This window comes from Lolium perenne, chromosome 2, assembly GCF_019359855.2.
Source record: "Lolium perenne isolate Kyuss_39 chromosome 2, Kyuss_2.0, whole genome shotgun sequence".
Taxonomy (NCBI): Eukaryota; Viridiplantae; Streptophyta; class Magnoliopsida; order Poales; family Poaceae; genus Lolium; species Lolium perenne.
This window is the reverse complement of record NC_067245.2, coordinates 115,538,497-115,561,427: the sequence shown is the minus strand read 5'-3', so window position 1 is coordinate 115,561,427 and position 22,931 is coordinate 115,538,497. Positions and strand designations below refer to the sequence as shown.

The 22,931-nt window shown below is 44.2% G+C and overlaps 1 protein-coding gene and 1 long non-coding RNA gene across 2 annotated transcripts; both read right to left on the bottom strand.

Annotated features, from left to right (window-relative positions):
- Window positions 1-15,869: 15,869 nt before the first annotated feature.
- Window positions 15,870-21,256, bottom strand: LOC127333584 (uncharacterized). The gene is made up of 2 exons (XM_051359962.2): window positions 20,518-21,256; window positions 15,870-16,139 (listed from the first exon to the last, which is right to left on the bottom strand). The coding sequence occupies exons 1-2, from the start codon at window positions 21,245-21,247 to the stop codon at window positions 16,120-16,122; spliced, it is 750 nt and encodes a 249-aa protein (XP_051215922.1). The 5' UTR covers window positions 21,248-21,256; the 3' UTR covers window positions 15,870-16,119.
- LOC127333585 (uncharacterized) lies at window positions 16,727-18,392 on the bottom strand. The gene is made up of 3 exons (XR_007871377.1): window positions 18,181-18,392; window positions 17,838-18,076; window positions 16,727-17,054 (listed from the first exon to the last, which is right to left on the bottom strand). It is a non-coding gene; the product is annotated as an uncharacterized lncRNA (long non-coding RNA).
- Window positions 21,257-22,931: the final 1,675 nt, after the last annotated feature.

The window sequence follows — 22,931 nt, the reverse complement described above, 5'->3', positions numbered from 1 at the left end:
TAGTGACAGAAAGTTCTAAGGTTGTGGATGTGTTGTTGCCACTAGGGATAAAACATTGATGCTATGTCCGAGGATGTAGTTATTGATTACATTACGCACCATACTTAATGCAATTGTCTGTTGTTTGCAACTTAATACTGGAAGGGGTTCGGATGATATTGATTACATTACGCACCATAAAATGGATCCTAGCATTCATTGTGTGGGAGAGAGACACGCTCCGCTGTTGCATATGGACAAATATGTCCTTAGGCTTTACTCATAGTATTCATGGCGAAAGTTTCTTCTTCGTTAAATTGTTATATGGTTGGAATTGGAAAATGATATATGTGGTAATTGGTATAATATCTTGAATAATGTGATACTTGGCAATTGTTGTGCTCATGTTTAAGCTCTTGCATCATATACTTTGCACTTGTTAATGAAGAAATACATAGAGCATGCTAAAATCTAATTTGCATGTTTGGTCTCTCTAAGGTCTAGATAATTTCTAGTATTGAGTTTGAACAACAAGGAAGACGGTATAGAGTCTTATAATGTTTACAATATGTCTTTTATGTGAGTTTTGCTGCACCGGTTCATCCTTGTGTTTGTTTCAAATAACTTTGCTAGCCTAAACCTTGTATCGAGAGGGAATACTTCTCATGCATCCAAAATCCTTGAGCCAACCACTATGCCATTTGTGTCCACCATACCTACCTACTACATGGTATTTCTCCGCCATTCCAAAGTAAATTGCTTGAGTGCTACCTTTAAAATTTCCATTCTTTATCTTTACAATATATAGCTCATGGGACAAATAGCTTAAAAACTATTGTGGTATTGAATATGTACTTATGCACTTTATCTCTTATTAAGTTGCTTGTTGCGTGATAACCATGTTCCTGGGGACGCCATCAACTACTCTTTTGTTGAATATCATGTGAGTTGCTATGCATGTCCGTCTTGTCTGAAGTAAGGGAGGTTTACCACTCATTTAATGGTTAGAGCATGCATACTGTTAGAGAAGAACATTGGGCAGCTAACTAAAGCCATGAATCATGGTGGAAGTTTCAGTTTTGGACATATATCCTCAATCTCATATGAGAACATTAATTGTTGCTACATGCTTATGCATAAAAGAGGAGTCCATTATATGTTGTCTATGTTGTCCCGGTATGGATGTCTAAGTTGAGAATAATCAAAAGCGAGAAATCCAATGCGAACCTTCTCCTTAGACCTTTGTACAGGCGGCATAGAGGTACCCCTTTGTGACACTTGGTTAAAACATGTGTATTGCGATGATAATCACGGTAATCCAAGCTAATTAGGACAAGGTGCGGGCACTATTAGTATACTATGCATGAGGCTTGCAACTTGTAGGATATAATTTACATAACTCATATGCTTTATTACTACCGTTGACAAAATTGTTTCTTGTTTTTAAAACCAAAGCTCTAGCACAAATATAGCAATCAATGCTTCCCTCTGCGAAGGGCCATTCTTTTACTTTTATGTTGAGTCAGTTCACCTATCTCTCTCCACCTCAAGAAGCAAACACTTGTGTGAACTGTGCATTGATTCCTACATACTTGCATATTGCACTTGTTATATTACTTTACATTGACAATATCCATGAGATATACATGTTACAAGTTGAAAGCAACCGCTGAAACTTCATCTTCCTTTGTGTTGCTTCAATACCTTTACTTTGAATTATTGCTTTATGAGTTAACTCTTATGCAAGACTTATTCATGAAAAGTCTTTGCTTTATGATTCAATTGTTTACTCATGTCATTTACCATTGTTTCAAATCGCTGCATTCATTACATGTGCTTACAATAGTATTGATCAAGATTATGTTGGTAGCATTGTCACTTAAGAAATTATCTTTGTTATCGTTTACCTACTCGGGACGAGTAGGAACTAAGCTTGGGGATGCTTGATACGTCTCAAACGTATCTATAATTTCTTATGTTCCATGCTACTTTTATGATGATACTCACATGTTTTATACACATTATATGTCATTATTATGCATTTTCCGGCACAAACCTATTAACGAGATGCCGAAGAGCCAGTTGCTGTTTTCTGCTGTTTTTGGTTTCAGAAATCCTAGTAAGGAAATATTCTCGGAATTGGACGAAATCAACGCCCAGGGTCCTATTTTGCCACGAAGCTTCCAGAAGACCGAAGAGTCAACGAAGTGGGGCCACGAGGTGGCCAGGAGGGCAGGCGGCGCGGCCCCACCCTTGGCCGCGCCGACCTGTCTCCTGGGCCCCTCGTGTGGCCCCCTGACCTGCCCTTCCGCCTACTTAAAGCCTTCGTCGCGAAACCCCCAGTACCGAGAGCCACGATACGGAAAACCTTCCAGAGACGCCGCCGCCGCCAATCCCATCACGGGGGATTCAGGAGATCGCCTCCGGCACCCTGCCGGAGAGGGGAATCATCTCCCGGAGGACTCTACACCGCCATGGTCGCCTCCGGATTGATGAGTGAGTAGTTCACCCCTGGACTATGGGTCCATAGCAGTAGCTAGATGGTTGTCTTCTCCTCATGTGCTTCATTGTTGGATCTTGTGAGCTGCCTAACATGATCAAGATCATCTATCTGTAATGCTATATGTTGTGTTTGTTGGGATCCGATGGATAGAGAATACTATGTTATGTTGATTATCAATCTATTACCTATGTGTTGTTTATGATCTTGCATGCTCTCCGTTATTAGTAGAGGCTCTGGCCAAGTTTTTACTCTTAACTCCAAGAGGGAGTATTTATGCTCGATAGTGGGTTCATGCCTCCATTAAATCTGGGACAAGTGATGTAAAAGTTCTAAGGTTGTGGATGTGCTGTTGCCACTAGGGATAAACATTGATGCTATGTCCGAGGATGTAGTTATTGATTACATTACGCACCATACTTAATGCAATTGTCTGTTGTCTGCAACTTAATACTGGAAGGGGTTCGGATGATAACCTGAAGGTGGACTTTTTAGGCATAGATGCATGCTGGATAGCGGTCTATGTACTTTGTCGTAATGCCCAATTAAATCTCACACTACTCATCATGTCATGTATGTGCATTGTCATGCCCTCTCTATTTGTCAATTGCCCAACTGTAATTTGTTCACCCAACATGCTATTTATCTTATGGGAGAGACACCTCTAGTGAACTGTGGACCCCGGTCCATTCTTTTACATCGAATACAATCTACTGCAATACTTGTTCTACTGTTTTCTGCAAACAATCATCATCCACACTATACATCTAATCCTTTGTTACAGCAAGCCGGTGAGATTGACAACCTCACTGTTTCGTTGGGGCAAAGTACTTTGGTTGTGTTGTGCAGGTTCCACGTTGGCGCCGGAATCCCTGGTGTTGCACTGCACTACATCTCGCCGCCATCAACCTTCAACGTGCTTCTTGGCTCCTACTGGTTCGATAAACCTTGGTTTCTTACTGAGGGAAACTTGCTGCTGTACGCATCACACCTTCCACTTGGGGTTCCCAACGGACGTGTGTTGTACGCGTATCAAAGGTGCCGATTCTGGCACCTCCAAGATCGACACACCTCCTGCCGAAGAAGTTGGTCCTTCTGAAAAGAAGGCAGCCTTCAATCTTTATGAAGATGCCCTTGTCAGCTCGTAAGTTCTCTATTTCTTTGTTGTTTTCCTCTCGATGTTTTTATCTGTGTAGATTCTTATATTGTCGCCTTTGTATTGTAGCGACGACGAGGATGAAGAACAACCTATTGACGCGACTGCTCGAACGAGTACATCGCGTACTTTAGTTGTTTCTGAAGCTCAACCTGATGGAGACGAAACTTCGCCTCCTCAGCAAAACATCGAGCTCCCTACTCCTCCTGTAAGCCCCCGTGCCCCTTCGCCCAAGAGGGCAAGGGTTGAACTAACCAAGGAGCCTACCTTTCTACCTGGTAGCTCCGCGACTCCTTATCTTGATGATGTAAGTTGCTTCCTTCTTTTCTTCTATTCCGAGTATTTCAATGCTATTGACTCTTTTTTTTCTCTTTTGTTGATACAAGCTTCTCCCCCTTTTATCTTTTTGTCAGCCTTTGATGAAGGAATTCATCCGCCTCGGTACCCAATTCGTCGGGTACCGTGATTATGCTAAAAAGGCCGAAGGTAATTTTTGCTACATCTTCGAGTAAATGATCTTTCCCTTCTTTCTTGTCATGATTTTCATTGATGTCGACTATTTTGTCAGAAAACCTTGTGGAAGCCAACAAGCGTGCTGATTCTCTTGCTCGTAAGCTGGAGCAAAAATAAAAGGCTCTCAAGAAGGCTGAATCTGATGCTGTTGTCATTGAAGATCTGCGAAAAAGACTTCATGAAGCAGAAACTACTTTGAGCGACAAGGTGACCGAGCAAACTGCTCGAGAAAAAGACATCCTCAGTCGCTTGCAATCACAGAGTCGACGTTTTGTTAGTAAGTACTCAAATCCTTGTGCATTTCTTCGGGTTGCTTCACTTTCTCTTAGCGTACTCATTGACGAGGTTCCTTTTGCTTGTTTTCAGGGAGGACACACCAAGAGTATGAACTGGAAAGTCCTGAAGGCGACGAGCTTCTCGACGCGCTTTCGCTCCTTGAAATCCATGGAGATGAAGCACGTGATGGCCTTGCTGACGACGAAGCAGGTCTGTCGAAGCTTTTCCCCTATTTCTTCCCGAAGAAAGAAGAGCCCAACACTTTTACTGCTCTCGCCAAATGCTTCAACCTGACGGAAGATCTCGGGCTCAAACTTCGACAAGAAGGCCTGAAGATTGGCGTCGAAGGCACTATTGCTCTGGTTGCCGACAGCCAACAAAACATCGTCTGGGCAAAAGTTGGCGACATCAAGGAAATGGAGACAAAGAAGTGGCAAACTTTGATTAAAGCTGCCAAGCCTCCCTCAAAACCGATCCTTGCCCTCCTCGGTTGCAAACCAGCTTCTGCTCCGAGTTCATCTAAGCCGGAGGTCAAGTAGACCACCCTGTCTTTCTTACTTTTTCTTCTTTTTTTTTCCTTCTGAAGCTGTCGCTAAAGTAGCTTTGGTGACACTTACCCCACTAGTTTGTTAGGGTATCCTCCATTGTAATGCCTTGTAAATATTGTGAGAATAAATGGAAATCTATTTTGCTTGATGATTGATGTCGACATTTTTATTTTCAGTTAATATTTGATAACTACACTCCAACTCCTCGCCCATCCGATGTTTTTCCTGCTGCCTCCCACTCAAAGAAAATGCCTGTTGATAGCGAGTTTGGTGAAGATTCCTCGAGTAAGGATTCAGCGCAGGACTTGAAGGAACTTCGTCAGCAGCTTCAGTATGCGAAGAAGCAAACACTTGTGATGATGGAGGCTACGTCCTGCTAGCAATCTACTATATGAATATATGTGTACAGGGGGCCGCCATAGGCGGAGTTGTTGTATCTAGTCTAGTTCTAATCTGCGGGTTGTGATGTCTAGGCGTATCACATCTATGTTTTTATGTTTCTGAATATATGATCTAAGCGGTGCCCCTACCTGGCTTTACATATCAACTAGGCTAGGGTGTACAAGAGTCCTAGTAGAATTCGTATTGGAGCCTTATTTCTTGTAGTCCAAGTTGATATTCCCTGTGCGTCCAGCTTGTCGATTCCTTGCTCTAGTTCATCTTCATAATCTGTAATGGGTATAGCAATGTCAGGTACCCGAAGGGTAATGTCCACATAAGTTGTCTTCCATTGAGGAAACTCAAAATGAAACCTTATCCAATGATGTAGCCCCGCCTATCGTCGACGCTACACCATGGCCAAAGAGTCCCCCAAGTGGACCGACAAGCCCTCCTCGTAGGACAAGGGAACGAGCTCGGGCCAAAACCATGCATGATAAGGTGAATTCACTCCTTTATACACTTGACCTCAACACAACCTTGGACGGATTGCTACCTCATGCCCATATCTTTATGTCATTAGGTATCAACCTCGTCAAGAGCCGGAGAGGAGTAACTTCCATGGTACAAGGAGCTAAGGAAGGGAAGAGGAGCCTTCACCAAGGTGCGAGGAAGAAGAAGGAAGAGAGAAGACGGAGAAGGGAAGAAGAGGAGAAGAAGAGGGAAGATGAGGAGGCCAACCGGCCCCAGGGCCGGCTAACCGGCCCCCAGACCGGGTCAGCCGGCCCCAGGCCCGGTCTGACCGGCCTCCCAACCGGATGGGTCCGGTTTGGACCGCATCTACGACCTGTGCCATCCGGAAGCGATCCCGGGGCTTCGGGACGCCCCGCCCGGTCACTGTCCGGTCCAGAACCCGGTTTGGACCGGATGGGCCAGTCACAGGGCCGGTTTGACAGTTTTCACGGGTTCGGCTCGACCGGACCTGCCCGAGTCGGTCCACCGCATACCTGTTCGACCCAAGTCGTCTTGTACCACTATATAAGCACCTAGGTTGCCCCCTTTGCTCTTTAGACAAGATTTAGGCTTAAACATGGATTTGAGCTTTGTCTCCCTAGGGTTAGATCCCCTTTGTATCAAGGCTACCCTTGTTGGATGTATGGATTTGGTGTGTGAGATTCTAGTTCTACCCAGTCTCTCTCTCCCACTCCTTGATTCATCTCCCTCACCGATCTCTCACCTCGGAATTCTACCGCGCATCTCTTCCGGGTTGATTCTATTGGCGTGGTCCATCGAGCCACGGGGGTAAGTATCGATTGTATCGGGTTGGTGTGCGTGCGTGAGTTCCTCGTGTTCTTCGTGTTCGTCGTGTTCTTCGCGCTCTGCCTCTCTTTCCCCTTTGGATTTTGGGTCAATCGCGAGATCGGGCCACAAACGGGGTCTTAGACCTCATCATATGGTATCAGCAGCTTTTGGTTACCGCGATTTTGACCCCCCACCCACCCAAATTCGTCTCTAAAAAGTTTTCCAAAAAATCCCCAAAAAATAGCCCGAAATTGCCTTTTGACGGATCTGCGATTTCGTTGCGTTCTGAGTGGTTTTGGTCCATGGATTCGGTGTTATTGTGCTTGATCTACTATTTCCCCCACTTTTAGCCCCCAATTCCACCGTTTTCCTTCGTTTTGGGTCGATTTGGTTTGGTTTGGCTCAAGAACAGGAGAGAGAAACGACCGGCCGGTTGAGAAAACCGGTCGACCGGGCGGCAGACCGGCCTGGCCGGCCCAGAACCCGGCCGACCGGCCGCTAGACCGGCCCAGTCGGCCCCAGGCCGGGCGCCACACCGCCACCTCCACCGCCGACCACCACCACCCATCTCCACCACCGGCAAGCACCGCCACCCTCCCAACCCACCGGTAAACGCCACCGCGGCCCCACAAACACCGCCGCAACCGCAAGAGCATCGACACCACCGACCACCGGCTTACCACCGCCACCACCGCCAAGCTACTTTGACCCTTTTCTTCCGCTAACTTGTGTTTGCTTGTTCCGGTTTGAGTGCCTTGTTTGTGACACTAACCCGCAGCTCCGAAGCAAGCGACGACATCCTCGGCACCCCGAACTTGCAACCGTACTCTTGACACCACCGCCATCATCGCAAGTTGTGTGTTCCGACACCGCCTAACATTTTCATCTAGGTATAACTTGCATTTCCCCTTGTAACCCCTCTTCTTTTGCGATCTATCCTATCGAGCATTGCTTATCAACTGTTGCGAGACATTGCACGTGGCCCCGATTGTGAGCTGTGTGTGTAGTGTGGAGTCAAGCTTCTAAGCAAAACTCGTGTGGCAAAATAGCAAAAGCGAGCTAACGCTAACATAGTGCGACAAAAAGCCGCCAAAACACAAAAGAGCAAAAGAGTGCAAGTGCCCCCATACATACAAATACAAAAGAGTGTCAAGTGCCACCAAATACAAAAGAGAAAAAAGTTTTTAAGCAACAGAGAGAAAAGAGAAGAGAGGCCGCGTGTGAATCTTGTTGTCTCTTCTTTTGCAACCAAAGCATTGCCTCTCCGTGTGTTAGTGTGACACCGAGCACCCTTGATTAAGGGCTTCTTACACTTTTCCGCTCATTCCTTGGTCGCACTAACCCCGTTCGTCTCGTGTGTGCGTTCCATATCTTTTCCGTGTTTATAGTGATCATCGCTTTGACATTTGATTTTTGGATTTCACCCACTTTTAACAACAAACTTGATTTCGGATTTCGTCTTTTGGCTTTCCACCATACTCACCTAACACCATATTTGCTAGCTTTTGCGTATGCTTTTGTGTGAGTCCCGATACAATTGTTCTAACTCTCGGTTTGTTGGATCACCCCAATCTTGTCATACCACGGTAAGGTTGCGAGGTAGTGTTCTTCCACTAACATACACCATATAGATCTTGTCGTGCTAACATGGATAGCGAAGAAGAAGATACGGAGGAGTACACGGAGCACTTCGAGGAGGATACCTCTTCAGGCACCGCGGATGTGGAGGAACATGTGGAGCTCTACTCCGACTATGGCTCCGCAAGCATCATTGGCATGTCCGACGTCGAGGAGCTCGACAACGACCATAGCTCCCCAAGCATCACCGACATGACCGACATCGAGGAGCTCTACTTCAACAATGGCTCAACACGCATGGACGACATGGTGGAGCACCACCTTGAGGACGACATCGAGGAGCTCTACATCGGCAATGGCTCCCCAAGCATGGACGACATGGTGGAGCAACGCCACGAGTACGACATCGACACCATGGCGGAGCCTCACCTCGACCCCACCATGAACAACGCCGGTACCTCCATGTACCCCTACTTGGCCAATGGAGCTACATATGAAGATAGAGGACCTCCACGATGGCACCATCATGTGGATCATCAAGAGCGTCCCCATCATGAGCATCATCGACACACTTCTCCGAGCTCCACAAGGCGCCACCATGAGAGTGCTTATGCACAAGATAGTCGACCTCAAGTACATCATATGGAGCATCAAGAGCGTCCCCAACATGATCGTCATCGACACTCTTCTCCAAGCTCCTCAAGCCGCAAGAAACATTCCAAGTCGCATGAGCCATCATCTAGGCATGGCAAGGACCGTCATCGACTCACACCATCTCATGATAGTCGTCGACCACTACCACCTCATGGTCTCCATCGACATACGTTACCACATGATCTTCGCCGCCACAAGCCACCTCATGATCGCCATCGACCAACATCCCCCAAGGATCTCCGACAACACTCATCAAGACATGGTGATGAAGCACGACGACGAGATCCTCGACATGAAGGCGACAAACACCATCATAGGGCGTCTACCACTCTAAGCGTGGAGAGGGCACATCAAGAGGACCTTCCTCATAAGGCGACCCCCACCTCTTGTGCCACCACCACAACGGCCTCTACCTCGTCACATGCCTATGGACTCCGATGCTACAAGTGCAAGCAACAAGGCCACCCTCCACGGGAATGTCCCAATCTCCTATGTGAGGTGTGCAAGGCCAAGGGTCACGTGGCATGGCAATGCAAAACGCCAAGCACCAAGAAGCTCTACTTCGACGAGCTAAATGCACAAGTCTCCAAGATGCCCATAGCGACCACACTTCAAGATGAAGATCAACAAGGTCAACTCAAGGATGATGTGGATCCGAGCCTAGCTCTCTACTTCACCACGATGCCACCGCTTGAGGACGCCTTGGGAGACGATGGAGTTGAGCATGGTGAGCATGGGATTCTCCCTTCACCTATGGAGGCGCATGGAGTTGAGATGGTTGAGCATGGGAATTTCCCTTCAACCAAGGAGGCGCATGGAGATGAGAAAGTCGAGCCTACTCCTATATGCTTGATTGATGAGTTGGTACCAATCCCATGTGAGCATGAGAGCCAATTAGCCCACTTGAGTGAGAGTGATAGTGAGTTGAGTGACTCCCACCCCATATGTGAGTTTGAGTGCTTCCATTTGGAGGACATCAGTGATACACCAAGTGAGTTGAGAGAGGTCGATGATAGGTCCATGGAGGACATCGCATTTTCTAACACATTAAACTCTACCTCTATGGTGTCTTCTTATGTTGCACTAGGTTCCACGTAGGACGAGTTCCCGATCATGGAGAAGATGTACATGGTGCATGAAGATGATGATATCTCACCATGCTTGCTTCAAGACAGACATGTCGACCACATGGATCCTCATACTTCCACAACACCTACCTCAAATGAGTCGGCCTACAAAGGTAACAACATAGGTGTTGATGATGCCATGATCCCACTAGTGGACATGATGACTTGTGAGTGCATGCATGATCTTGACGATACAATTGCTACATCACATGTTTCTTTCATATTCCCATGTGATGCTTTGCTTGATAACATTGTTGATCATATGGAATTGATTGATTGTGATACCGTGACCATGCCATGCTATGAGAGTTTCCATTTTCCCAAGATTGCTTGCAATATGTCGACCAATTGCTCTTTCCAATGTATTGTTTGCAATGATGATGATTATGATAATGATTGTGTTGTGTCACCCTTGATGAACACTTTCTCTTTCCATAGGGTTGTCGACAACAATGATAAAATGTTGAACATGCTTTGCCCAAAATGTTTACACCACTCCATGATCCTTGCATCCAAGATTGTGAATAATTGCTCTTTCTTATGCTTGGTATGCAAAAATGCTTATTTCATTGTCCATGAAATGCCCCCCATAGCCTTCTCAATTTTTGATGATCCTAAGCTACCACATGCCACGAATGCACCAGCATGCCATATGCACTATCGCCATGCATTTCGTACTATCTTGCTTGACACTAATGGTGATGTGCACAAGACATGGAACATCATGATGGATGATGTATTCATCTACCATGCACACACGCTTTTTGTTTTCTCTATTGTGTGTATAGGTACACACACGACAACATCCACTGCCACGGAGCATGAGTTGACGAAACGTGCAATTGAGAGCTACCCCACCAAGGACGAACTACATCACCATACCCGGGAGATTCACACCAAAGGGTATGTTCCCCAAAGCCTTCGCCCTCATGTGTGTCCGACTTTCCTTGTCGAGCTTCCGGTTTGGTCCAATGCCTCGTCACCTCTTTTGCCTCTTATGCAACATATCTTAAAACATCTTGTTGGCACACTGATTGTTGTATGTATTGATGATATCATCATACACTCCGAGAATCTGAAGGACCATGTCATACATGTGAGAGACACCTTATGCATCTTGTGCCACATGTCACACAAAAAGTTGCTCTCCTTTGGATTTCTCATTTCATCTATGGCAATTGAAATGGATTCTTTGACACTTGAGGATACTCATACTCGGCTCACGCCAACCATACGTTCCCAAGCTAAAAGTTTCCATAGCTTTGCCATTGCACATAACAATTTTGCACACAATTTTGCCGCCGTGACTTGCTGATGTCTACTCACGCTTCTTTTCCTGTAGACAGTGTTGGGCCTCCAAGAGCAGAGGTTTGTAGAACAGCAGCAAGTTTCCCTTAAGTGGATCACCCAAGGTTTATCGAACTCAGGGAGGAAGAGGTCAAAGATATCCCTCTCAAGCAACCCTGCAACCACAATACAAGAAGTCTCTTGTGTCCCCAACACACCTAATACACTTGTCAGATGTATAGGTGCACTAGTTCGGCGAAGAGATAGTGAAATACAGGTGGTATGAATGTATATGAGCAGTAGTAACGGCACCAGAAAAGTGCTTGCTGGCTTGCAGTTGATGTGGGTAATATTGCAGGAAGTACAGATGCAGTAAAACAGTAAACAAGCGATAATTGCAGTATTTGAAAACAAGGCCTAGGGATCGTACTTTCACTAGTGGACACTCTCAACATTGATCACATAATAAAACCACTCTACACTCTCTTGTTGGATGATGAACACCACTAGCTGTGTAGGGCTACAAGAGCACCTCAATGCCGGAGTTAACAAGCTCCACAACATTCGATATTCATATTTAATTAACCTTAAAGTGCATGATAGATCAACACAATTATACCAAGTACTAACATAGCATGCACACTGTCACCTTCATACTATGAAAGGAGGAATAGATCACATCAATACCATCATAGTAATAGTTAACTTCATAATCTACAAGAGATCACAATCATAAACTACGCCAAGTACTACATGATGCACACACTGTCAACATTACATCATGGAGGAGGAATAGAGTACTTTGATAACATCACTAGAGTAGCACATAGATTAATAGTGATACAAAACTCATATGAATCTCAATCATGTAAGGCAGCTCATGAGATCATTGTATTGAAGTACATAGGAGAGAGATTAACCACATAGCTACCGGTACAGCCCCTTAGCCTCGATGGAGAACTACTCCCTCCTCATGGGAGACAGCAGTGTTGATGGAGATGGCGGTGGTGTCGATGGAGATGCCTTCCGGGGGCACTTCCCCGTCCCGACAGCGTGCCGGAACAGAGACTCCTGTCCCCCAGATCTTGGCTTCGCGATGGCGGCGGCTCTGGAAGGTTTCTCGTACCGTGGCTTATTCGTCTCGAAGTTTTAGGTCAGGGACCTTTAAATAGGCGAAGAGGCGGAGTCGGAGGGCTGACGAGGCGCCGACACAATAGGGTGGCGCGGCCAGGGCCTGGGCCGCGCCGCCTACATGTGTGGGGCCCACAGGGCCCTCCTCTGGTGGCTCTCGGGTGTTCTGGAAGCTTCGTGGAATTCTAAGATGCTGGGCGTTGATTTCGTCCGATTCCGAGAATATTTCCTTACTAGGATTTCTGAAACCAAAAACAACAGAAAACAGCAACTGGCCCTTTGGCATCTCGTCAATAGGTTAGTTCCGGAAAATGCATAATAATGACATAAAGTGTGAACAAAACATGTAGGTATTGTCATAAAACAAGCATGGAACATAAGAAATTATCGATACGTCGGAGACGTATCAGCATCCCCAAGCTTAGTTCCTACTCGTCCCGAGTAGGTAAACGATAACAAAGATAATTTCTTAAGTGACATGCTATCATAATCTTGATCAATACTATTGTAAGCACATGTAATGAATGCAGCGATTCGAAACAATGGCAAATACAATGAGTAAACAACTGAATCATATAGCAAAGACTTTTCATGAATAGTACTTTCAAGACAAGCATCAATAAGTCTTGCATAAGAGTTAACTCATAAAGCAATAGATTCAAAGTAAAGGCATTGAAGCAACACAAAGGAAGATTAAGTTTCAGCGGTTGCTTTCAACTTATAACATGTATATCTCATGGATAGTTGTCAACATAAAGTAATATAACAAGTGCAATATGCAAGTATGTAGGAATCAATGCACAGTTAACACAAGTGTTTGCTTCTTGAGATAGAAGGAAATGGGTAAACTGACTCAACAATAAAAGTAGAAGAAAGGCCCTTCGCAGAGGGAAGCAGGGATAAATCATGTGCTAGAGCTTTTCAAGTTTTAAAATCATATAGAGAGCATAAAAGTAAAATTTTGAGAGGTGTTTGTTGTTGTCAACGAATGGTAGTGGGTACTCTAACTCCCTTGCCAGGCAGACTTTCAAAGAGCGGCTCCCATGAAGGACGTTATCTCTACCAGCAAGGTAGATCATCCCTCTTCTCTTTTGTTTACACATGTACTTTAATTTTTATTTATGGGTGACACTCCTCCCAACCTTTGCTTACACAAGCCATGGCTAACCGAATCCTCGGGTGCCTTCCAACAATCTCATACCATGGAGGAGTGTCTATTTGCAAAATTAAGTTGCTTACTGATGAATCAGAGCAAAACATGTGAAGAGAATTATTAATGAAAGTTAATTAATTGGGGGCTGGGAACCCCGCGCCAGCTCTTTTTGCAAAATTATTGGATAAGCGGATGAAGCCACTAGTCCATTGGTGAAAGTTGCCCAACAAGATTGAAAGATAAAACACCACATACTTCCTCATGAGCTATAAAACATTGACACAAATAAGAGATGATAAATTTTGAATTGTTTAAAGGTAGCACACGAAGTATTTACTTGGAATGGCAGAAAATACCATGTAGTAGGTAGGTATGGTGGACACAAATGGCATAGTTTTTGGCTCAAGGATTTTGGATGCACGAGAAGTATTCCCTCTCAATACAAGTATTAGGCTAGCAAGGTTGTTTGAAGCAAACTCAAGTATGAACCGGTACAGCAAAACTTACATAAGAACATATTGCAAGCATTATAAGACTCTACACTGTCTTCCTTGTTGTTCAAACCCTTACCAGAAAATATCTAGACCTTAGAGAGACCAATCATGCAAACCAAATTTCAACAAGCTCTATGTAGTTCTTCATTAATAGGTGCAAAGTACATGATGCAAGAGTTTAAACATGAGCACAACAATTGCCAAGTATCAAATTATTCAAGACATCATACCAATTACCACATGTAGCATTTTCTGTTTCCAACCATATAACAATTAACGAAGCAGTTTCAACCTTCGCCATGAACATTAAAAGCTAAGAACACATGTGTTCATATGAACCAGCGGAGCGTGTCTCTCTCCCACACAAGCATGCATTTATTCAAACAAAAACAAAAATAAAAACAAACAGACGCTCCAAGTAAAGTACATAAGATGTGACCGAATAAAAATATAGTTTCACTAGAGGAACCTGATAAGTTGTTGATGAAGAAGGGGATACCTTGGGCATCCCCAAGCTTAGATGCTTGAGTCTTTTTGAAATATGCAGGGATGAACCACGGGGGAATCCCCAAGCTTAGAGTTTTCACTCTTCTCGATCACATTATATCATCCTCCTCTCTTGACCCTTGAAAACTTCCTCCACACCAAACTCGAAACAAACTCATTAGAGGGTTAGTGCATAATCAAAAATTCACATGTTCAGAGGTGACACAATCATTCTTAACACTTCTGGACATTGCACAAAGCTTCTGAAAGTTAATGGAACAAAGAAATCCATCTAACACAGCAAAAGAGGCAATGCGAAATAAAAGGCAGAATCTGTCAAAACAGAACAGTCCGTAAAGACGAATTTTTCTGGGGCACTAAACTTGCTCAGATGAAAATTCTCAAATTGAATGAAAGTTGCGTAAATATCTGAGGATCACGCACGTAAATTGGCATATTTTTCTGAGTTACCTACAGACGGGGCGACTCAAATTCGTGACAGACAGAAATCTGTTTCTGCGCAGCAATCCAAATCTAGTATCAACTCTATTATCAAAGACTTTACTTGGCACAACAATGCAATAAAACTAAGATAATGAGAGGTTGCTACAGTACTAACAACTTCCAAGACACAAATATCAAACAAAGTACTGTAGTAAAATAAACACATGGGTTATCTCCCAAGAAGTGCTTTCTTTATAGCCATTAAGATGGGCTCAGCAGTTTTAATGATGCACTCGCAAGAAATAGTATTTGAAGCAAAAGAGAGCATCAAGAGGCAAATTCAAAACAAATTTAAGCCTAACATGCTTCCTATGAAAAGGAATCTTGTAAATAAACAAATTCATGAAGCATAATGCAACAAGCATAGAAAGATAAAACAAGTGTAACTTCAAAAATTTCAGCATATAGAGAGGAAACTTAATATTATTAAGAAGCATATAACCATATTTCCCTCTCTCATAATAACTTTTAGTAGTATCATGAGCAAACTCAACAATATAACTATCACATAAAGCATTCTTATCATGAGTCTCATGCATAAAATAATTACTACTCCCAACATAAGCATAGTCATTCTTATTTATTGTAGTGGGAGCAAATTCAACAAAGTAGCTATCATTATTATTCTCATCAAGTGTAGGAGGCATAGTATAATCATAATAAAATTTACTCTCCATAGTAGGTGGCACCAAAATACCACTATCATTGTAATCATCATAAATAGGCGGCAAAGTATCATCAAAGTAAATTTTCTCCTCAATGCTTGGGGGACTAAAAATATCATTGAAGCGACACAACCTGAATACAGATTGAATCTCTGTGCTTTCTGTGCTAGTCCCTTGGATCAATCGCTAGCACACACAGTTCGATGAATAACCAGAATAGCAAATGCGTCAATTATTACAACGTATGATCCATGGTATAATTATTACAAAGCGCATAGCTCAAGGCTAGCTGAAAATAACATAGTTCAAGCAGCAAATAAATAAACGAAGAGCTCCATCACGCCACAGGCGAACATGTTGGGTGTAAGCTCGCAACCTACGGTATCTCTTACTCGTCTTCAGAATAACCTGCAACATAAAAACGTTGCAGCCCCGAAGGGTCATTACACTTGGAATGGAAATGGTAAGATATCATATGGTGGCTTTTCTGGCTCCTATAACTACATGATATTTGGCAGGTGGAGTTCATATTTGCGTAAAGCCAGTTTTATTTTCCCTGCTCTCAAAACATTTCTTAAAACATAGTATTTCAATAAGACTAATTACTACCCATAAACCACCTGGTGCATTAATTTCAGAAATTCGACTGACGAGATTATCCAACAATTTCAAGCTCTAATTGCTCATAAATGTCCGTAACCGGGGACACGGCTAAGTACTTAGATTGGCACTCTCGAGAGGCTGTACACATTCCCCACATGACCTAGTCTCTTCTTCTTCCATGATGCGCATTTTGCTCCAATGGACAGATGTCGACTAGGACAAGATCTTTCAGAAGCAATACCTCAACCACAATGGACGCGCTCCGTCCTACCAACACCTACCACCCTCTGTACATTGGGTCGAGTTCTCGCAACCTACTCAATCTAGCCAAAGCCCATATAGCATGTGGTTGTACTGGAAGCTACTAAAACAAGAAAACCGGGCTTATCTCTTTGTTCCTGGGTGGCCAACCTCAAGTGTGATGCACACGGTGCTGCCATAGAAATGACCCCGGTGCAACCACTCAACATAAACCAAGCATTACCACTTACCACCCAGGGGTGTATTAATTTGACATGGTTGTTTTCATTAAGAGAATAAAACATTTATCTCTCGCAACCTCTCCACTTTGATAATATCCCAGGGCCAGCAATTTGAAAATAGTATGCACATAAAACAACTACCAATGCATAGAAAATAGTAGGATATTGAGTTTGTGACACTTGCCTTGGTCGGTGTTCACACAATCGTCGCAATCACACTCGTTGCAATCCGGGCAATCTAACGCAAGTAAAACAATTCACAATCAAACACCAAACAACACAAACAGGTAAAACACATATTAAAATTATGCATGCATGCTCTGAAACGAAATTTAATACCAAACCTTTTTTTATAAACAATTATTTTATGCAATAAAGGTTTTAAATAGTCATTTAACCATGAACAAAATATATATGTATAAAATAGTTTCTAACATCATTTGCAGGTATACTGGTGAATAGGCAAATTAAGTATCTGCAGTTTGGCGTTGGATTCATATTAAAATAGTTTACAGAATTTAAAATATACTAAAAATACTATATAAACGATTTTAAATTGCAAAATTCGCAAGTTTTGTAAAAGCACAAACTAACAGTACCAAAATGTTCCTCTCAATTTTCTGAATCCAACGATATATTATTTGTTCAATTTCGAGTTACGAAACTTTAATAATGAATTTTATAAGATTAAACATTTAGCGGTTTATTAATCATTTTATCCGAAAAGTTGTCAGAAAAAGTTTCTCGGATGGAGAAACTTTCTACACGAAAGTTACAGAGAATTCAATTACCAACTCAATGCAAAAGGAATCATCTAAAACGGAGCTATAGATTATTTGTTATGAATTTTCAAATTCTTTATGGGTGAAAGAGCTAGCACCATCTGCACGATCGATCGAATCGATTTGGAAACGAGACAGTACGGTTCAGTTATTGAGCTACAGCCTACAGTGACCCTTGGATTCAGATCTAGTGGCGGAGGATTTGCTAATTCTATTCCAAAGTGAAAGCTGTGGCTTACTGTGGCACAGACGCGGCAAGGTGATGGCTCGGGCGGGCGTCTCCGGATGATTTGCAACGGCGGTGACGTGGTCTGAGCGATGCGGCGGACACTGGCAGTACCGGCGGTGTTCTTGGCGACGGTTCTCGCGATCCTGAACGACGGCTACGACGGGACGACGACAACACCGGGCGGCACACTCTGCTGATCGTTCTTGTCTTCAGCACAACTCCGACGACAATTTCCGGCTTCTTAGTGGTCTGTAGATGGGGTAAAAAGGATGAGAGCGAGGTGGTAGATCAAGGGGAAGATATTGGCGTAGGCGAGAGGGTCTCAGGAGGTTTGAGACGACGGCGACATCAACCTTCGAAGCTCAGCGATGGCGGCGGCGCCGCCGCGAACTCCGGCGAGAAATTTGCGCAGCCTGGCGGCGCAAAAATTGGGGATTTTAGGGGAATAAAATAGAGAAGATTTGGGGGTATTTATAGGTCGAAAAATCCGTGGCAAACGCTAACAAAATCGTTGAGATTTTCGCGGATTACTTCTCCGTGTCGTTCACGTATAGAGGCTGGAGTTTGAGCTGAAGGTTGGAGATGATCTGCGGGACCCACGGTCAGGGAAATAAAATAAAGGAAATCAAGAGAAGAGAAGATAGGATGCTGTGCGTTTCGTGGGTCGCTGCGCTGCTCTCGTGCGGACGACCAGCTGAGCAGTTTGGCTTGGCTGTGTCTTTTGGCCGGGCCGGTCAGTTCCCTTTTCTTTTTCTTTATTTTTTTTTCTCTTTTCTCTTTCTTATTACTGATTTAGCTACAGTTTGTAAAACTGACGCAAAATAGAAAATACGAAAATTTGTAAATACTTCTAGTACTGTATCTGAACATAATGGGCACAGCCCCAATCCAGTAAAGCACCAGGATAAAAATAGTATGCATATAGATTTAATCAACAAAGAGCAAAACTAGCAATTTAAATCATTTTTATGCAAGAACAGGTAAAACCTTTTCGAAAACTGAAACTTTGACATGCTGATATGATGCAATGCATGAATTTAAAAAAATGCATAGTTTTTAGGATATTACAAACCTAACCCCCTTAAGATGAATCTCGTCCTCGAGATTCGAAGTGGCTAGCAAATAGGTGTGGGTGGTCTTGTCGAAGATCATCCTCTCTCTCCCAAGTTGCTTCCTCCTCTGAATGATGATTCCACTGAACCTTGCAAAACCTGATCGTCTTGGTGCGAGTAAACCTCTCTGCTGTATCAAGAATCTTGACAGGCTTCTCCTCATATGTAAGATCACTTTCTAGTTGAACCTCATCCAATGGAATGGTGTCTCTCAACGGTGTGTCTGCCATCTCCGGATGACACTTCTTCAACTGGGATACATGAAAGACGTTATGAACTGCTGATAGTGCCTCTGGCAATTCTAACTCATATGCAACCTCTCCTTTGCGTGATAGAATTCTATATGGTCCAATAAATCGCGCTGCCAACTTTCCTTTAATTCCAAACCTCTTAATGCCGCGGAGCGGTGAAACTCTAAGGTATGCTCTATCTCCCACTTCATATGTAATCTCTCTACGCTTGGAATCCGCATAACTCTTCTGTCTCGATTGAGCTACCTTCAGCCTATCGCGAATGAGTCTAACTTTCTCCTCAGCTTCCTTGATCACATCAGGTCCAAAGAAACTACGCTCTCCAACTCCATCCCATAACAATGGTGTCCTGCACTTCCTACCATACAATGCCTCAAATGGAGCCATCTCAATACTAGACTGATAGCTATTGTTGTAGGAAAACTCCGCATATGGTAAATTCTCATCCCAACTAGATCCATAATCTAGAGCGCAAGCTCTAAGCATATCCTCCAAAATCTGATTTACTCTTTATGTTTGTCCATCAGTCTGCGGATGAAAAGCTGTGCTAAACTCCAATCTGGTTCCAAGTGATTCATGCAATTTGCGCCAAAAGTGAGAAGTGAATTGAGTACCTCTATCAGAAACAATTCCCTTCGGAACTCCATGTGAGCACACAATCTTGCTCATATAAATCTTGGCTAATTTGGCGCTTGTGTATGTGGTCTTTACCGGTATGAAGTGAGCTACTTTGGTCAAACGATCAACAACTACCCAAATTGAATCATACCCCGATCTAGTCTTGGGCAATCCTGTGATAAAATCCATACCAATTTTGTCCCACTTCCAATCGGGTATAGGCAACGGCTGTAGTAATCCTGCTGGTTTCTGATGTTCGGCTTTCACTCTGCTGCATACATCACATAATGCAATATACTCTGCAATCTCCCTTTTCATGTTAGCCCACCAAAATCTCTCTCTATGCGCACATCCTCTATGCTAACCCCTTAAGAGAATTGATGTTGGATCCCTTAAGCTCAAATGTGGATTAAATCGGATGCGCTTCTTCTCCGGGGTTGTAACCAATTCATGCCCAATATTATATCTAAGCCTTGTGACTCCAAAACAATCAGGCTAGTGGGGAAACTATGTGCTCCAATCTCTAAGGTTAAATGGGGACACCCATAGGTCGCAATCATCTCTCCCCCAGGTGAATTTATTTTAATAGGCCTGTTTATGGTACTAGTAGGTATCTTATTTCTATCCACAAATACCCTCGATATGAATGAATGTGATGCTCCAGTATCGAATAGTACGAGTGCTGAAAAATTATTGAGCAGAAACGTACCAATCACGGCGTCTGGCTCCTCATAGACTTCCTCCACGTTGACATGGTTGACATGTCCCTTCTGAAACGGGGTTGGCTTCGCATTCACATCCTTCTTCTCTGGGCAATCACTAGCATAGTGCCCGGTCTTCCTGCATTTGAAGCACTCCACTTGGCTGATATCCCTGCCGGTGAAGTTGTTGGGACGGTTTCGGCCATTGCTATCTCCATTGTTGAGGCCATTACCTCTTCCAGAGTTGTGGTGAAGATGCTTCTGGCCATTATGGTGGTGGCCATTTCCTCCTTTGTGATGATGTCCCTTCCCACCGTGGTGGTTGTGTCCACTGCCTCCATGCTTATGCTGTCCAGAATTTCCATTACCATCATGGAATGTGCGGGTCCTCTGATGCGGCGCTGAGTTGTTGTGGTTATTGCTATGCTTCCTCTTGCGGTTCTCAGCCTGCTTCTGCTTTCCCTCAAGAATTGTTGCTTTGTCCAACAGTGTCTGAAAATCAGGAATATGCACAATGGACAATTGAACAGCAAGATCATCATGCAAACCATCCAGGAATCTCTCCTTCCTCTTTGCATCAGTATCCACATCTTCCGGTGCATAGCGCGCCAAGTTGCTGAACTCCTCTATGTACTCGGCCACAGTGCGGTGGTTCTGGCGCAGGTTTCGGAACTCCCTTCTCTTCAAGGTCATAACTCCAGTTGAAACATGAGCTGTGCGAAACCCTTCTTGAAACATTTCCCAGGTGATTCCGGCAAGGGGGTGAGTGATACGTCTCCGACGTATCGATAATTTCTTATGTTCCATGCCACATTATTGATGTTATCTACATGTTTTATGCACACTTTATGTCATATTCGTGCATTTTCTGGAACTAACCTATTAACAAGATGCCGAAGTGCCGATTCTGTTTTTCTGCTGTTTTTGGTTTCAGAAATCCTAGTAAGGAAATATTCTCGGAATTGGACGAAATCAAAGCCCAGGGGCCTATTTTCTCACGAAGCTTCCGTAAGTCCGAAGGAGAGACGAAGAGGGGCCACGGAGGGCCACACCATAGGCGGCGCGGCCCCCTTGGCCGCGCGGCCCTGTGGTGTGGGGCCCCGTGCCGCCTCTTGACCTGCCCTTCCGCCTATAAAAAGTCTCCGTGACGAAACCCCCGCATCGAGAACCACGATACGGAAAACCTTCCAGAGACGCCGCCGCCGCCGATCCCATCTCGGGGGATCCAGGAGATCGCCTCCGGCACCCTGCCGGAGAGGGGAATCATCTCCCGGAGGACTCTACGCCGCCATGGTCGCCTCCGGTGTGATGTGTGAGTAGTCTACCCCTGGACTATGGGTCCATAGCAGTAGCTAGATGGTTGTCTTCTCCCCATTGTGCTATCATTGTCGGATCTTGTGAGCTGCCTAACATGATCAAGATCATCTATCTGTAATTCTATATGTTGCGTTTGTTGGGATCCGATGAATAGAGAATACTTGTTATGTTGATTATCAAAGTTATGCTATGTGTTGTTTATGATCTTGCATGCTCTCCGTTACTAGTAGATGCTCTGGCCAAGTAGATGCTTGTAACTCCAAGAGGGAGTACTTATGCTCGATAGTGGGTTCATGCCTGCATTGACACCTGGGACAGTGTGAAAGTTCTAAGGTTGTGTTGTGCTGTTGCCACTAGGGATAAAACATTAGTGCTATGTTCAAGGATGTAGTCACTAGTTACATTACGCACCATACTTAATGCAATTGTCTGTTGTTTGCAACTTAATACTGGAGGGGGTTCGGATGATAACCTGAAGGTGGACTTTTTAGGCATAGATGCAGTTGGATGACGGTCTATGTACTTTGTCGTAATGCCCAATTAAATCTCACTATACTCATCATGATATGTATGTGCATGGTCATGCTCTCTTTATTTGTCAATTGCCCAACTGTAATTTGTTCACCCAACATGCTGTTCGTCTTATGGGAGAGACACCTCTAGTGAACTGTGGACCCCGGTCCAATTCTCTTTACTGAAATACAATCTACTGCAATACTTGTTCTACTGTTTTCTGCAAACAATCATCTTCCACACAATACGGTTAACTCTTTGTTACAGCAAGCCGGTGAGATTGACAACCTCACTGTTTCGTTGGGGCAAAGTACTTTGGTTGTGTTGTGCAGGTTCCACGTTGGCGCCGGAATCACTGGTGTTGCGCCGCACTACATCTCGCCGCCATCAACCTTCAACGTGCTTCTTGACTCCTACTGGTCCGATTAAACCTTGGTTTCTTACTGAGGGAAACTTGCCGCTGTGCGCATCACACCTTCCTCTTGGGGTTCCCAACGGACGTGCCAACCACACGCATCAAGCAAATTTCTGGCGCCGTTGCCGGGGAGATCAAGACACGCTGCAAGGGGAGTCTCCACTTCTCAATCTCTTT

Excerpts from the sequence above, each read along its gene's own strand:
- LOC127333584 (XM_051359962.2), bottom strand. The coding sequence starts at position 21,247 with ATGTTTCAAGAAGGGTTTCGCACAGCTCATGTTTCAACTGGAGTTATG. Across the intron at positions 16,140-20,517 it reads GGAGCCAGACGCCGTGATTG|GTTATTCTGAAGACGAGTAA; the intron begins GTACGTTTCTGC and ends TTTATGTTGCAG.